The sequence below is a fragment of the Phalangium opilio genome, unplaced genomic scaffold (assembly GCF_054372755.1).
Source record: "Phalangium opilio isolate 3A_F unplaced genomic scaffold, DU_Popi_V2 ptg000024l_1, whole genome shotgun sequence".
In the NCBI taxonomy this organism is placed as follows: Eukaryota; Metazoa; Arthropoda; class Arachnida; order Opiliones; family Phalangiidae; genus Phalangium; species Phalangium opilio.
The window spans coordinates 4,062,768-4,078,112 of record NW_028324155.1 but is presented as its reverse complement, the minus strand read 5'-3'; the positions used below and the strand labels follow the sequence as shown (position 1 = coordinate 4,078,112).

The window sequence follows — 15,345 nt, the reverse complement described above, 5'->3', positions numbered from 1 at the left end:
AAAATATAAATTAATTATGCTAAAGTCCGAGGGACAAAAACTAGGGTTTTGCCGAAATATCCTAAAATATGTCATCCTTTTGGCCCTTAATTACAGAAACGCATTAAATGCATTAAAATATGATTACCCCGAAGCCCTTTTTTAGCTCCTGGAAGACGTAACATTCTCAAATTAGTATTAAATTAATATTTATATATTTAAAAATTTGTATGGAAGTTTCGATCTATTTGAATGTTTTTTTCTTCTTCTTTCTCTTATTAAAATTTTCTAGTTTTCGCGGGAATTCGTTAAATTATTTGACCTATATCACGATTTTCAACTGCGGTTTTGATCATAGTCAAATTAATTAAAGTTAGATTATCTAATATTAATTTGACTATTTCGAATCGTTCGGAGAGGGGAAATCTCATTGGTTAATGTAGAAATTAATTATTTTAATCGTGGATCGCGTTGGGGATTATAGTAATACGTTTTTAAGCTTCAGATTTGATTTGATTTGATTCGTTCGTAATTAAAATTTAGCTTGATTCGCGCGTGAAATGATTTTAATTTTTTTTTATTTAATTTTGGAAAATAAAAATGTTTGGATAGGGGGATTTTGTTTAGTTTTGTTTTTGGATGATCTAACAACGTTAGGAGATATTAATTTCATAGATTTCGGGATAAATATAGTGTTTGTGTGGTTATTTAAAGATATATATTAGGTGCGAATGAAGGATTTGAAAAGTTAAGCGGACAACAGGTTGGGATTTAAGTGAGGTGGTGTATAGTATTTGTATTTTTTTTTTTTTTCGATAAATATTTAAGTGTGTTTTCGTTCGTTTTAAATGAAACTTTTGTTTGTTTGTTTTTTCTTCGTTCAAATCCACAAATATAGAGACGCTTATTAAGCTAAAAATTTACAGATATTGGAGCCTTAAAATATGTAAAATTCAGGTGCGAATTATCATTATTTTATAATATAATTTTTTTTTACCTTTTTTATCGATTTTTTTTTTCGTTTAATTAATAGCCACGGATAAAAAGTCTATTTATCTAAAAGGTGCCTTTGTGTGCGAACGTTAATAAGTCTTGTAATTTTTCAATATTAACGGTGCAAAGAAAGTTTTGAACTCGTGTGTGTTTTGTGTGAAACTGTGAACTTGTGTGTATGTGAAAGTGTACTCTCAAAAATCTTTTCCGTGTTGACCTAAAATACGTATTATATTTAATTTAATTTTTTTGTAATTTAGTTTTGTTTTCCTCGAGGATTTATTAAGGGTTATATTGTATAAAAGAATCCTTTCTTTACCCTACTCATCTCTTGGTTTTTTTAAATCGTCATTAAGTTTCAAACGCCATCAACCTCATCAGTCCGCGACTAGCTCGTGGTCTCTTTTTTCGTGTTTTTTTTTAAATATTTCTGGCTTAATTAATTAAAATCTACGCTTAAATTCGGGGTATTTAGTTTTCATCGCTTTCTATATATTTTATTTTTAAGTTCATAGTGACGTAGCACCTCCAAAATACCTATTTGTTTTTGGGCATTAAATTTAATTTTAATTTGTATTTAACCGTCTTAATTTAAAACTAAATAAAATGATCAAAAACTAGAAATATATCAACTAATATAACCAATTCTATACACAATAGTTTAAGCGCTATTAGTTCAAATACGCGACCTTTTCTTAAAACTCATTTTGATTGTCAAAATGCACCGCGAGCTTCTATTTTTTTGACTATATTTTCAGAGTGACTTTGGCTAATTTGTAGGCGATATTTTCAATACCTTTCCCAGTTTAAAAATTTTTATATTTACCGTAAAACCAATATTTTTCGTGCATCGCGAATTTGGTTTCCAATTGAAGTCGATTTCCACTGTTGGCCGTTAATTTTCAAATTTGTTGAAACTAAAGACGCTTGGTGGTGAATCCAGCGGCTCCCAAATGTTCCGGCGCATTTTTACGTTTCTTCGTTTACATCTTCCTTTTGACTGTAGTTACATCTTGACTGATTCGAATTTTTTTCGGTGATTTGAAGTTGGGTAAATTAGTAGGTAGAATAAACGCGCAAAAAGGCTTAAAAATCTTGTAAAGTATTAATTGGAGAGCAAAATTAACAACGTAGAAGCGTGAGCGATAGACAGAAAAAGCGAACAGAGACGTTGTCGGTTTCAGTAAGAAGTAAGGGTCGTGTGAGTGTGGTGGTGAAATTTCGGTTTTCTTTCGTTTTTTTGTTTCCTATATAATTTTTAAGGTTTTTTTTTTAGTTAAAGTTGTTGGTAATTTGTTGATCTTTGGTTTACGCGCTTTATATTCCATTTTTTGTCCAATTTATTGTTTGAATTTGGTTTGTTTCTGATATTTTTTTAATAATTGTAATTGTTTTTTTTTACCATACGAGAAGGCTGTATTAAGGGCGTGAATAGAAATAAAAAAATAGAAAATACAATTCATTTTTTTTAAGAGTGAAATATAGATATGAGAGATAAAAACGCTAAAAGGATTTTTTGATGGGGTTAATTTTGGTGCTTTTTTAGTTATAATAATAATAAGCTAGCTAAACTGATAAATTAACTACAGTTATGCCGTTTTACATTGGCATTGCATTGAATTTCCATGGACATTGCAGCTATGTCTCCGTAAACATTCGTCCATGGTGACAGATTCCTAGCAGCCAATGGAAAAACGGCATTAATCTATCCGAGGTTTATTTCAGCGATTATTGGCGTACGAAATAAACACGTAGATAGACTACGCGTAGTTATAGTTAGTAGTTATTAGTTGTACGATAAAACTGAAAAAAGCCAGAAATAATTCTAAGATGATAGATGCTCTTAATATATAGCCGCGTCATTTTAGGTATCAGCTTTATTAAAAGCTTACTACACATTAGGCCTAACGTAGTTTGAAAGCGTTTTCCCGCTTGATTGAAAGCTTTGGCGCCATTTTTCAAACGCAACGTCAAAAGAAGCTAATGTCGACAAGAGCAACTATTATCTAAGATTTAAGTAGAAAGTTAGAAGGTTGAAATGTTAAAAAGGATTTCTGATGATGAAAAAAGAGAGGGGGAAAATTTAGGAGGCAATATTAGTGAATATTCATATTAGACACATTCACTTAAATGGTTCATTTGCTCTCCGAAAGGTTTCAAGAATTTGAGAGAAAAAAGAATCAAGAAAGAGAGGATAGATCAAAATGACACAAAATGCTTTGTAAAAATGAAGGAATAGTCTCGTGATAATGAAATCACAAATCTCAAGTATTGAAATGATTTTATCAATCGCGAAAAATGAGTCGAAATCGACAGTTAGTGAATTCTATCACGAGACTCGTTCTTCAAAGTGAAATAGGGTTAAAAATGGGAGAAAAATAGAGCTAAAAATATAATAACTAAGTAATAAATTAATTATAATGACAATAATAATAATAAGAGAGTTGAGCACATTTCTAGCCTCTTTTAGCGTAAATATCACGGGTATTTCTAAAATAAAACGAAGATGGGGGCAATTACGCCTAAATTTCCAAAATAACCGTCCTAAAATAATAATTAATAAAAGTGTAATTAGAACAAAAAGTTCTTTTATTTGGACCTTTTTAATATATGTAACCCTCGGAATAAAATACACCTGAAGCTCGATAAGACTCATGATCCGAGCAAAATACATCATTTACTCTTGCTGTATTTTTTTGTCTTGTTTTTTTTTTTTTAAATTTCGGAAGAAAAAAAAAATGATAATAAATTTTCAATTTCAACAAAAAAAATATTTCTAATGAAAAAACAAGAATACACCAGTTCTTCGTAGTTAACTTGACAAGATGGCACATAAACTGAACATTATGCTCTCAAAAAAAGAAAAAAAAGTTTATCATGGGTATTATTTCGTTTCCTTAAAATATGTACACGTATGTACATAACATGTACACTAAGAAAAATACCATAAAATGAGGGAAAAGATCAATCATGTTTTTTTTTCGTTTCTTATGAAATATTAACCAAGTTTTATGGAATTCATTAATTTTTAATACACCGATTTCGTTAATTTTCAATATTCTTGTTTGTTGATAAAGCTAATAATTTTTTTTCTTCGAGATTATAACAAAGACAATTTCTTTATATTACACGGTCACTAAACGTAAACAATATACACGGAGATTAGTTTGTTTGTTTCTTTTGTCACTTCTCGACTAATTTTGGTTTATTTATTTTTAAACTGTAAACCACCCCCTTTATTTTTCTACATTGAAAACGTTTAGCAGATACTTTTTTTCTCATGTTTTCCCCTTTTTCAAAAAATTGTTTTATATATTTTTTATCTCGCTTAAATTTGAGCATTGGACATTTATATATATAATATATTGCTACATCGGCTCTCTGAATAACACTTTTTATTGTTTGTATTTGTCTTTATTTTTTTTGTTTTTAATATCATTTTGTTTTTTATGTCCTGAAATGTACAAAAGTAAGTACGGTAGAATTTATTTTTAAATTCCATTTTTTAGTATATTTATCAAATTTATCGTTTTTTTTTAATCTTTCAGTTTTTCAATTTGTATTTAGCGTTATTCGACCGATTGAAAAGGGTCAAAAGGGGTCAAGAAGCTGTTTTGTTTTTTTTTTTTTTGGTTATCCAAAGAATATACAAGTCATCAGAAGTCAATTACACGGAGTAATATTCTTAAAGAGTCATTTTTGTAGCATTTTTACGTTCATATAAAAATGTCACAAAGATGAATCTAAGTACACCTTAAAAAGGCGAGAATATTTACTTCAAAGTAAATTGAAGAAGACGCGCGTCTGATTCAGTAGCGTTTTAAGATTTTGGTATTTATCTTTCGTCCCTAAGCTCTAATTTTTAGTCAAGACTTTTAAAACCAACTGGAGCTAAAAAATTAACGATTAAAATATATATCATTCGTTTAAAATACGAAATAAACAATTATTTTGTATTTTCCAATCGATTATCAACTAAGTAACGTTTACAAAACTTTTTAATTTAATCTTTTTTTAGGTTTTTTGGAAGAATTTCTGTCACACCTTTCTAGTTTAAACGGATTTCCGTTAATTTTTGCTCAAAAAATTATTATTATTATTTTTTGTTGGTTTGTTTACTTACCCTTCTGGGTGGGGTAAATAGACTGTTTATAATGATATGTCTTGTTCATTATATTCGAAACAAGTTGATTTATTCACTGAGCTTTAAATGTTTTTTTTTTTCATATTCACGGCGGTATAGTAAAAGGTTTTACAAATATTCTCCAAATATAAACGTTATATTTTAATTTTTTATTCCAATTTTTATTAATTTAATATATTTTACCAATTTTTTAAACTCCCCTCGTAATATTAAGGAAGTTAAAAAAAATTGTCAAAATATATTTTTTTAATAATAAAAATTGAATAAAAAAACCACATCTCATCCTGGCCGAGATTTGCTATTTTAATATATATTGTTTATTTTTTTTTCACGTATTTTGTTTGTTTTTAATGATAGTTATACTGCAACGTATGTGAAAAATGAAGCCAAATATAGATCTATTAACACCCTATATTACATCTACTATTCAAATGAAATACCATTTAAAAATTTACACAATAACATTGTACTATTTATTTTGTATTTTTTTATTTTAATCTATAACATTTTGTATTTCTTAAATTTTTCGGTTAACAGATTATTTTTGATAATGATGAAGGGAGAAAAAAAATTAAAAATTGTCAAAAAAAATTAAAGGGGAAGGTTTAAATATCTCTTAAACCTTAAATCAAATAAAACGAAAACAAAATAATGAAATAAAGAAATGAATATTACTTTTCCAAAATTTAATTTTTTAGGTTTTTCTTTTTTAAAAAATATAAATTTGAAGAAAAGTATGTCGGATTTTGTATTTTAGGGTTTATGATAAGAGGGATGGGGGTAGAGAGAGAAAAACTAAACATTTACTAATATATCACTCGCAAAAAACGTTCGAAATATCAGTTGTTGAAAGTTTATAAACCGTATTTAATGTTTTTACCCCTAATTAATTTGCGTTCGCAGTTCTTTTTTTTTTAAATTAGGGGGTAAATATTTGCTCTTCTTCAAAGTTTTTCGGCTTTATTTTTTGTATTTGTAAGAAAAAACGTCTTTCTCTTTCTCCCTACATTAAACGCGCGCAAAAAAAATTATCTTTTACTCTAAAAACTCCGAGAAAAAAAGGAAAAAAATATAAAAAAAATCTGGTCACATCTTCCACTCACGTATTTATAGTTTTATGACTCGGCGATTTGTTTTTTTGTTTTTAATATTTTTTTTTTTGGCCGCGAAAATGACAAGATTGTCTCCTGTTTATTTTTAATATATTTATATTTCACATCATTTCAGTTTGTATTTTAAGTTTTCTTCCGTTTATTTTTGACGTTATTTTGTACTGCGTATCGCGTTTCTAAACAAAAACAACGTGGCTTTCGTTAAACCCAACGATCTTCATGGGATTTGCGTGTTAAAATTAATCAATAATAATTATTTATGGTATCTCTTTTTTTTTGCACGATGAATTTTGCACATATTAAATATCTAATTAAGAGGGGAGAAAATACCCCTGTGTTTGAAAGTTTCCACGCGAAAAAAACCGTTGTCTTAATCCCAATTAATCCAGTAAACATTTTTATTAATTAATCCCAGCCGCCGTTAATGATATTAATCACGCAATTAATTTTGAATTATTATTATTTTTTTCAACCTTTTACGTGGTTTGAATCACGTTATTTTACGTATATAGTTAAAAGAGAAGGATTGGGAGAGAATTGCTCGCTTTTTTTTCGTTCAAATTTGTTTGTATTTTACATTTTCGCGTCAAAAAAACCGAAATTAAAACTTGAATCGGAGAAAAATTGAATTTGATGAATTTATACATCAAAAAAATTATATTGTTTTTAAATATATTTCTCAGGAACGAAACTGAACAGTGAGGGGGAAAAAGTAATCGAAAAAAACGTTACTAATATTTTGCAAAAATAATAATAATAATGATAATAATCATATTAAACAAACCCAACATTAATTGTACGCTAATTTGTTTTAACGATGAAAAAAAAACACCCTATAACGTAACCTAACATCTCATTAAAAAAATTCCTAACTTTAACAAAAATTAACTCGTTCAGGTTTTTGTTTGTAATAATAATAATATAATAATAATTATAAATGAAAATGTGCGATAATGACGCGCTTATTTGATATTATATATAATAATGAAAAATAGGAGGAAAATAATAATCATAAGGAACCTAATATGTTCGCGAAAAAAAACGGAGACAAAAAATAGCCGACTCTATTTGACGCGAAACCAAAAATAAAAAATGATCAATAATCTTGTAATAAATGAACTAAAGAGTGTGGTTCTCTTATAATTAAGGGTCGTCGTATATACGAACGTTATTTATAATTAATTATGACGCGGAAAGAAAATGATTGAAGAAATATATTTCGAAATGTTATGGCGCGACTCGGGATGGGGAGGATGGGTATTTTTATTTATCGGTTACGTTGGGGGTATGGGGAACGTTCACCAACATCACATGGGCACCAAAGGTCCCAAGTTGCCGTAAGAGCAGACGAGAGTGCCGCATAGGTCGTTGGTGGTGGCTCCCGGGGCGTTGGTAGCGAGTCCGGCGTGAGGCGGGGGCCCGCTGGGGTGAGGGTGATGGGCCGTCGCGTGATGGTGGTGATGATGGGTGGCCAAACCGGGCGGTGGACCCTGCAAGGCCTGTAGAGTCTGCCAGACGCTAGTAGGGGTTAAATTTGTTGCGCTCAGTTTTCTTGCTCCCATTGTGCGAAGAAGCGCTCGTGCGAATTTTGGTGGTCAGATTTTTGCGCGACTGAGCGGCCGAGATGTTGTTGAGATCGGCAGCGAAAAGGGCGGAGGTGTTGGGAACGGCCCCCGAGGTCAGGCCGAGCGCGGCCAACGACGTCGGCTTGACCAGCTGGCTCAACGGGATGGCCAAGGGGCTCGGGGTGGTCAGGGTGGGAGACATTGTCGTCGTCATGGTGTTGTGTGTCGAGGCGGGGTTCGAGGTCGGGTCAAGGGTCAGGTTCTTATGCAGTTCCATGCTGCGGAAGATAAATAAAAAATAACGGAAAAAATTGGGAGCGGGAAAGAAAAATCAAAATTAAGAGTAAAAATAAAAAGAGGACCATTAAATCAAATTAAACGAATATATCCGGAATAGAAAATTCTCAATCACGAGTAAAAACAACGAGGAAGTCCGGCCTTTCAATTCTAGCCAATAACGCCGACTCGAAATCGGACCATTCCGCTTCGATTTCGATCGGACAAGACGCTTTCGCTTTTTAAACAAAAACCAGCTTCGCGTCGCCGCCGCCTCTTCCATTTAAGAGAATTTTAAAAATAACCAACCTCGAAGTTTCTAAGAAATTTTCCAAATAAATATTCAAAAGTTGCAAACAAAAAACTTAATTTTCGAAAGCGATTTTCTCTTTTTTTTTTGTTTTTTCGTGTTTCTTTTAGTTTTTACGACAAATAACAAAATTAAAACCTAGTCAGGAAACTATAAGATAATTAACACTAGATGATCGTAAAAACCAAAAAAAAGGAGTTAATGTAAATTTTGCCAATTATTAAAAAAAATAGATTTGCGACATTTTTTTCACGTGCATATAACAGGCATGTAAAAATAAAAGCACTTGAGCACACGTGATTTCTCCCAAAATGATTAACCGAAAATTAAGTGCTTGAAATATTTAAAATAATAATTAAATTGTAGAGTCCTCCATGCGATTATTAGCTAGATTTAGTTTATATTTAGTGTGTAGAATTGACCATGGAGTTAAGAGAAAGGAGAAGAAAAGGCGGTATACAAAGAGCCTTCCTTTTCATCTCCTTTCTCTCTGTACTCCATGAATTACCTATCCACCCATACACGAAATACTGCCTCCCCATTTAAGTTTGCTTAAAATTAGTTACTAATTGTTTTAATCATGCTTAAATGATAAGTATGTCAATGAATATTTCGCCTATTCCAATTACGAATATAAACCCTAATTAATCACGTGAAATTTTACCAATAAAAATATTTTCCCATCAATTTAAGTCCCTCATATAAATGTTAGAATATGGATTAACAAAATTCATAAATAAAGCAAGCAAAATAATCAAGTGTCAGTGACGAAAAAAAAATAAACTTTAAATTTTTGTAAAATAAATTCAATGCTGGGGTTAAAGAGAGAGTGAGGCATTCTGGGTAATACGTTAATTAATATTTAAAAATAAGGAAAATTATAATAATAAAATAATAAATATATATTTGCAGCATTTCTCGTTCGCAAAAAAATAAAATTAATTTGTATCTTTGCGTTTAAGATTTTTTTTAAAAATGTTTTGGGAAATGTTAAAAACAAGGATTATGAGGAAATATATAAATATATATGCAATGAAAAGAAAACACGGGATATATTTGTCCGTTAGATCTGGTTGGTTGGTAACATGGTGGTAAAGAGATTTTGGGATGACGTTTCAAGAAGATTTTTCAAATACGGCCAAAAGAACTTAAAATATTTTGGGGTTCTTTTTCATTTCGAGCCGTTATTAAAAAGATAATAAGAGAAATAGGATAGAGTTAAGAGTTTGGGGTAAAGATGGAAGAGATTTGTTTGACAGAGGACATTTCACTAGGAATCACACGTACGGTCTTATGAATAATAAAAATAAATTTACCACACAGCAAGAAAAATAAAAATATAACGTCACAAACCTAAATATTCTTTTATAATCAGGGATTTTTTTTTAACAAATTTTAAGGGTGGATTTAATTTAAGAAAAAAAAAATGTATTAAGGGATAAAAATATACGTATACATTTATATAAGGTGAGTGGCGGGAATAATCTTTTAATTATAATTTACTACGTTTGTTTGTATCAGGTGCTAAATTTATTTGAAGTAATATTTTCACGAAATTTTATAAGTTTTTTTTATATTTTCGCTTTAAATTCGTATTTAAGCGAAAATATAACAAACTTCTGGGAAGATATACAACAAATAACGTGCGTCTGATACATCGACTTATATTATATCGACAAAAAATAAAAAAAAACGACTAACTCACAATAAAAAGCGGAGCGGTGTTGTATTAAAGGATTTGAGAAATAAAAAATAATGGGATTTTGTTTGTTTGTGGTTTTTTGTTTTCGTTGCTCACGATTGTATATAACTTTCGCATACAACACTCAAAAAAATAAAATAATGTATATATATAAATATATTCACAAACGACACAATCAACTGCTTCTCAACAACATCTGTAAGAAAAAAACCTTTCTTTCGTACGTTCGATATTCGGTTCCAATTAATTAAGTTTCATTTTTCTTAATTTTTTTTTAAGATTTAATACCCTTTTTTTTAAAAGTTCCTAAATTCGATTTTTCATTCATCAAATTCTGCCACAAAAATTCCAACTAACGAGTTATATTGCTTGGTATATTTTTAACAATTATATTAACTATAAACATTATTACGGTATGCAATTTTATGTTACAACTCTCTCAGTTGTCAACGGGGATTGGGGATTAAAGGCATGAATTTTTTTTTAATAAATGCCAACATTTTACGTATACGATAATTTAAAAAAAAAATTCCTTAAAAATTACGTATCGTTGTCGAAAAAAAAATAAAAATTATTATTTAAAAAAAAAGAAGTTAATTTCGTAAAATAAAGGGGTAATTTTGTTCCTATATTAACCAAAATAAACTATGTAATATTTCGAGTAAAAAACAACGCAGATTCCTTTTTGAAATGTCCTCAACTCTCTCTCTTAAAAATTACTAAAACAGGGGCTTTTTTATTATTTTTAAATTTTTCAAACGAGCTTTGTTTTAGTTTCCAAAAAGTTTACCCTTTAAAAGTGTTTTAAAGCGTATATTGTTTTTAAATAGCGTATTTTTAAAAGGGGGCATAAATTAAATTATAAAAAAAGGGAAAAAAAAATATTTTAAAAATTGAAGCTTAAAAATTAAGTCGTAGCTTAACTTAAATCGAAACTAAAAATGTGTGATTTTTTTAAAAAAACGTGTTGCTAATGATATGGACCAAAATTATTGTAGAGTATTTGTTTAGAATTATTTATAATATAGTTAAGTTTCGTATATAATTAACATATTATTTTATTTAGTTTAACATCTTAGAAATAAATTAGATTATAATTATTCTACAGAAACTTTAGTCCACATATAGTCTATCCTGGTTGATATAGCACTATCTAAATAATCTTAAATTTTGGACCCAGAATAGACTTAAATTTAATCCTAATATGATTATGAAAAAAGAGAAAGAAAAAAAATTGCAAAAATATGATACTTTTCCCTGACTTCTAATCTTATTTAAATTACATTTTTAAAATTATAAAAATGAGTGAATAATAGGCCAAAAAACAAACTATAATTCGTAATATTCATAACGTTGAAAAGGTTTTAAAAATATTCAAATACTTATCTAATATTATTATTATTTTGGATAGTGGTGTATTTAGAGGAGAGTCGAAAGTGTTAATAATATAAAAAAACTTTTATAGAATTTCTAACCTGGTATTGATGAGGTACTGAGCAAGGTTGATGGCTTCTGGCGTACCCGATATGGTCACCATTCGGTCTTTGGAACCTTCTTCCGAGTTGGAGATTTTGATGGTTGCCCCTGATAGCTGCCTGCGTTTCGTAGAACAATGATGAAAAGAAATAAATTAGGATCACGATACACTTTAGACAAAGTGAACAGTATGCTTAACCAAAGATTACACTCTTAATTTTTCAAACTGCCCACGTTTTTAGGGCAATTTTCAATCCTTGTCATGTCACTACCTTTTAACAAGCTTAGACTAAATTACTTTATTGACAGTGGTCATTAGAGTACTTTGCACTCTTTACATCTTAATTCTATCAGGAATGCATATAGATAATTGGAAACATTGTGAACCAGCCATTTTTTTCAACGTATCTAGGCGGATTTTGTGGGAGGAACGAATTTTACCTATCTCGCTGCACGTTGCGCGCGCGTCTGACCTTGGGTTGCTACCAACAAATGAAATCACAGTTATAAAGACGTTAGAATTGGGATCTGTGACGGGTAGATCACAAGACCGGCTAACATAACCCGTTGGAGATATTTGGGTACAATGATACCTAATAGCCGTTTGTATTCCTGGTTTTAAGTTATAATAAAACTATTTGAATCTTACCGAATCTCGTTAATTTTGGCTCCACCCTTTCCGATGACGCATCCAATCAGGTCATTCGGTATCGTCATCTCGGTAGTCGTCGTCGTGGCCGTAGCCAGGGCGGCCGCTGCAGCCGTTCCTGGTCGAAGACTATTAGTGGCCGCTATCGATGCTAAAGCCGCTGATCGTCGATGTAAGTAGACACCACAGAGAAAAGGGAAGAGGAGGAGAAATTGGAAGGAAGCGCAAGAGGATTAAAAAATTATCAGCAAAAAAATTAGGTAAAAGAAATGGGAAGGAAAAAAAACATTTTCAAGGTAAAGGTAATCGTAAAAAAATTGTTAAGTTTGCCAAAGAATTTAAAAAGAGAGAGAGAGGAGATGAAAAATTTAAGGAAAAGGTTTAAAAAGAGATGAAAACAAAAATAAATTGTCAGATTCATTTTTTAGATTATATACAGCACTTTAAATTTGATACTACCTTCGCTTAGAAATGAATGACTTTCATTTTACCCTTTTTTTTTTAAAAAAAAAACAAAAATTATAACAGAGTCTCCTCTGTTCAAGAGCAGTTAACGATGCGTTTTATCTAGACTTTCAAGGTTTAAAATCGAAAAAAAAAGGGGCACACACATTTCTAAGCGAAAATTGTTACTTAAAATTGATATATGCCTACAATAATTATAGAAAATTGAAATTAATTTATCTACTGCGGGTGATATCATGCATTTTAAACTAATATTAAACCAAAAAAAAATACTGAGAAATTAAGCCAGTTTCGAGGGGGGTAAGCTATGGTATATATAGTATAAAATAATTAAAAATCATGGGGGAAAAATTAAGAATAATCAAAATAATAAAATAAAATAAAATTAAGCCTCGGTCGTGAATAAATGTTTAAATAGCCGAAAATCTAGAACAAAATTAATTGTGGAGCGAGGGTATATACCTTGTGGGTTAAGGGTCCCAACGTTGTGTCCAGGCAGTAAGGGAGCATGCTGGAGAGCCAGTTGGTGAAGCTTGGTCAGCTGGGGAAAGGGCAAGAACAAAAGGATATTGTTTTCTCTTCACTCGAAAAAATATTCGTTTTATGAAAAACACTTTTTGGTAATAAAATAATATAACGTTACCTTTTCTTTTCGCCATCAAATGTCTACCCTATTCCATATTTATCAGTGTATTAACTCGTTTATTTTATTTGTAATTAGCCTATGCGAGAATCGAAAAATTCAACATTCTAAGACTTTTCAAATTAATTTAAAAGTTGGAAAAACTCATAACAACAACGTTTACAATTTCTAGCATAGACTACATTCAACTGTCTGATGGAACAGGGTAGACTATTATTTTTGTAAAAACACTTATACGAACGATGGTAAAGTAAATAAAAAAAATGGAAAAAATCACCACTAATAAACACACTCCCAAATAAGACATTTTCGTTTAAAGACTGCCCATCACAGAGAGATATAAGGCAATGTACTATATACCTGATGCATGGCACTGGATATTTTTTTTTTTTGGATATTTTGTTTTGTATTATTGTTTTTAGTTACTTACGTAAACTGCATAATTCGGAAGAGAAAGAGAGAGATTTAGATACGGCTCGAACATAGGTACGTACTCTCGCTTATGAATTTTGCTCAGCAAATTTGTTTGTGTATTAAGGATAGGTTGACAATGGGGCCATTTTTTTGTAAATGTAAATTTGTAAGCGAAGACGCGATTTATATCTAAATAACCAAGAGGTAGGGATGACAATAGATTTTATCTATTCGAATGTGAATTGACGTTCGATTTAAAGTCGCGTCTGCAAAACGGATCGATTATTTAAATTGTGTTAAAAGCTGAACTGAAAAAAAAAAACATGTATCGTAGTTTTATCATGGATACGTATTATGTATTCCCATCTCTTAAGTTCCACAAGGCGCCCGTTCAGCAGAGAAAACCCCTCCCACACCTTGCGAGTGAGAGGGGATATTTATATTTTTTCTCTCTTTGCGCATGGGCGAAATTTCAAACCAACCACTCCGGATTCTCCGGAGATATACTGTATAGTTTCTTTCCCCCACGTGCGACCAAGTGCAACGCGTATTTGGTGGCCTAGTTGGGAATCCATAATACCTTAGTCTTTATAAATATCCATGGTTTTTTCAGTTACTTGTACAAGTGGTCAGCTCTTAAATTTTAATGTTTAATTTTTGGAGATCCTTGAATGATAGCTTGAAAACAAGGTGTTACTTGTCCGTTTAGCAGACGGCAAAATTAAAAGGAGGGGATAACGTCGCTTCGGAGTATAACTTTCAAAAGGTAGGGTTAACAAAGGGGCTTTGTCGCGAATAATGCGTTTACCCAAAAATTATAGACGAGATAGAGAAATAAAAGATTTGAGCTTTATATCCGTCGGCAAATATCCGATATCTCGAAGTGCTTATACCCGGCAAATTATTTTCACCTGAAGAAATAAATGTTAGAAAAAAGATCAATGTAGTGATCCAATCACAGGGAAGGGAGGAATTTTTTTTTTTATTTGGCAATTAGATTTTTTCAAATTTACTGATGGGTATCGGTAAACTGAATTTAAGATAAATTTTTAACACATTTCATTCGTCTTCTATCACGGGATAGTTTTTCGGAAGGAAAAATAGTAGGTCGGGATTTTGATTACGAGATATTCGGATAAATTGGATCGGGCAAGGAAGAAAAATGATTTGGAAAAAATAGGGTTCAATGGAAAAGAATAATCGAATTAATTAGGCTTAGAAAATTGGACATTTTCTAGGCGTTTATAAACCACTTTAGATCTACAACTGGCATATACGAAAAACATAAAATCTATTCAACATGTTCTGTCCAGATAATTTTCATTCTAAATATTACAATTTAAATCTATAACTACAAATTCCTGTTCAGACATTACGCTCATTTGTGATTCCAAAGTGGTTTACGCATTTCGGGATTCATGGTATTGGACAACAATTAACAAAAATTCATTATAAATATTTAAATAAACCAAAAATAAACCACAACCGCAAATTAATGAAATAATGATATTTGGGGAATGGGAAAATTCATATATATTACGGTATTATTACACTCCCTAGGCAACAAAATATAATTCGAATAAAAATTACTCCGCGAGAAAGAGTAAGAGAGCAAGA

At 30.6% G+C, this 15,345-nt stretch overlaps 1 protein-coding gene across 7 annotated transcripts in view; it reads right to left on the bottom strand.

Moving 5' to 3' along the window:
* Positions 1–3,543: 3,543 nt before the first annotated feature.
* The window catches only part of mub (poly(rC)-binding protein mub), a 176,260-nt gene continuing 164,458 nt past the window's right edge, over positions 3,544–15,345 (bottom strand). For 6 of the 7 annotated variants that reach the window (XM_089867956.1, XM_089867952.1, XM_089867953.1 and 3 more), the window contains 4 exons: positions 13,134–13,212; positions 12,207–12,366; positions 11,557–11,676; positions 7,604–8,071 (listed from right to left, as the gene is read on the bottom strand). In XM_089867956.1, the coding sequence (XP_089724082.1) occupies positions 7,747–8,071; positions 11,557–11,676; positions 12,207–12,366; positions 13,134–13,212 (684 nt within the window). In that variant the 3' untranslated portion in view covers positions 7,604–7,746. Of the gene's footprint in view, positions 8,072–11,556; positions 11,677–12,206; positions 12,367–13,133; positions 13,213–15,345 lie in introns of all 7 variants that reach the window. The other variant, XM_089867958.1, reaches the window with a different exon arrangement.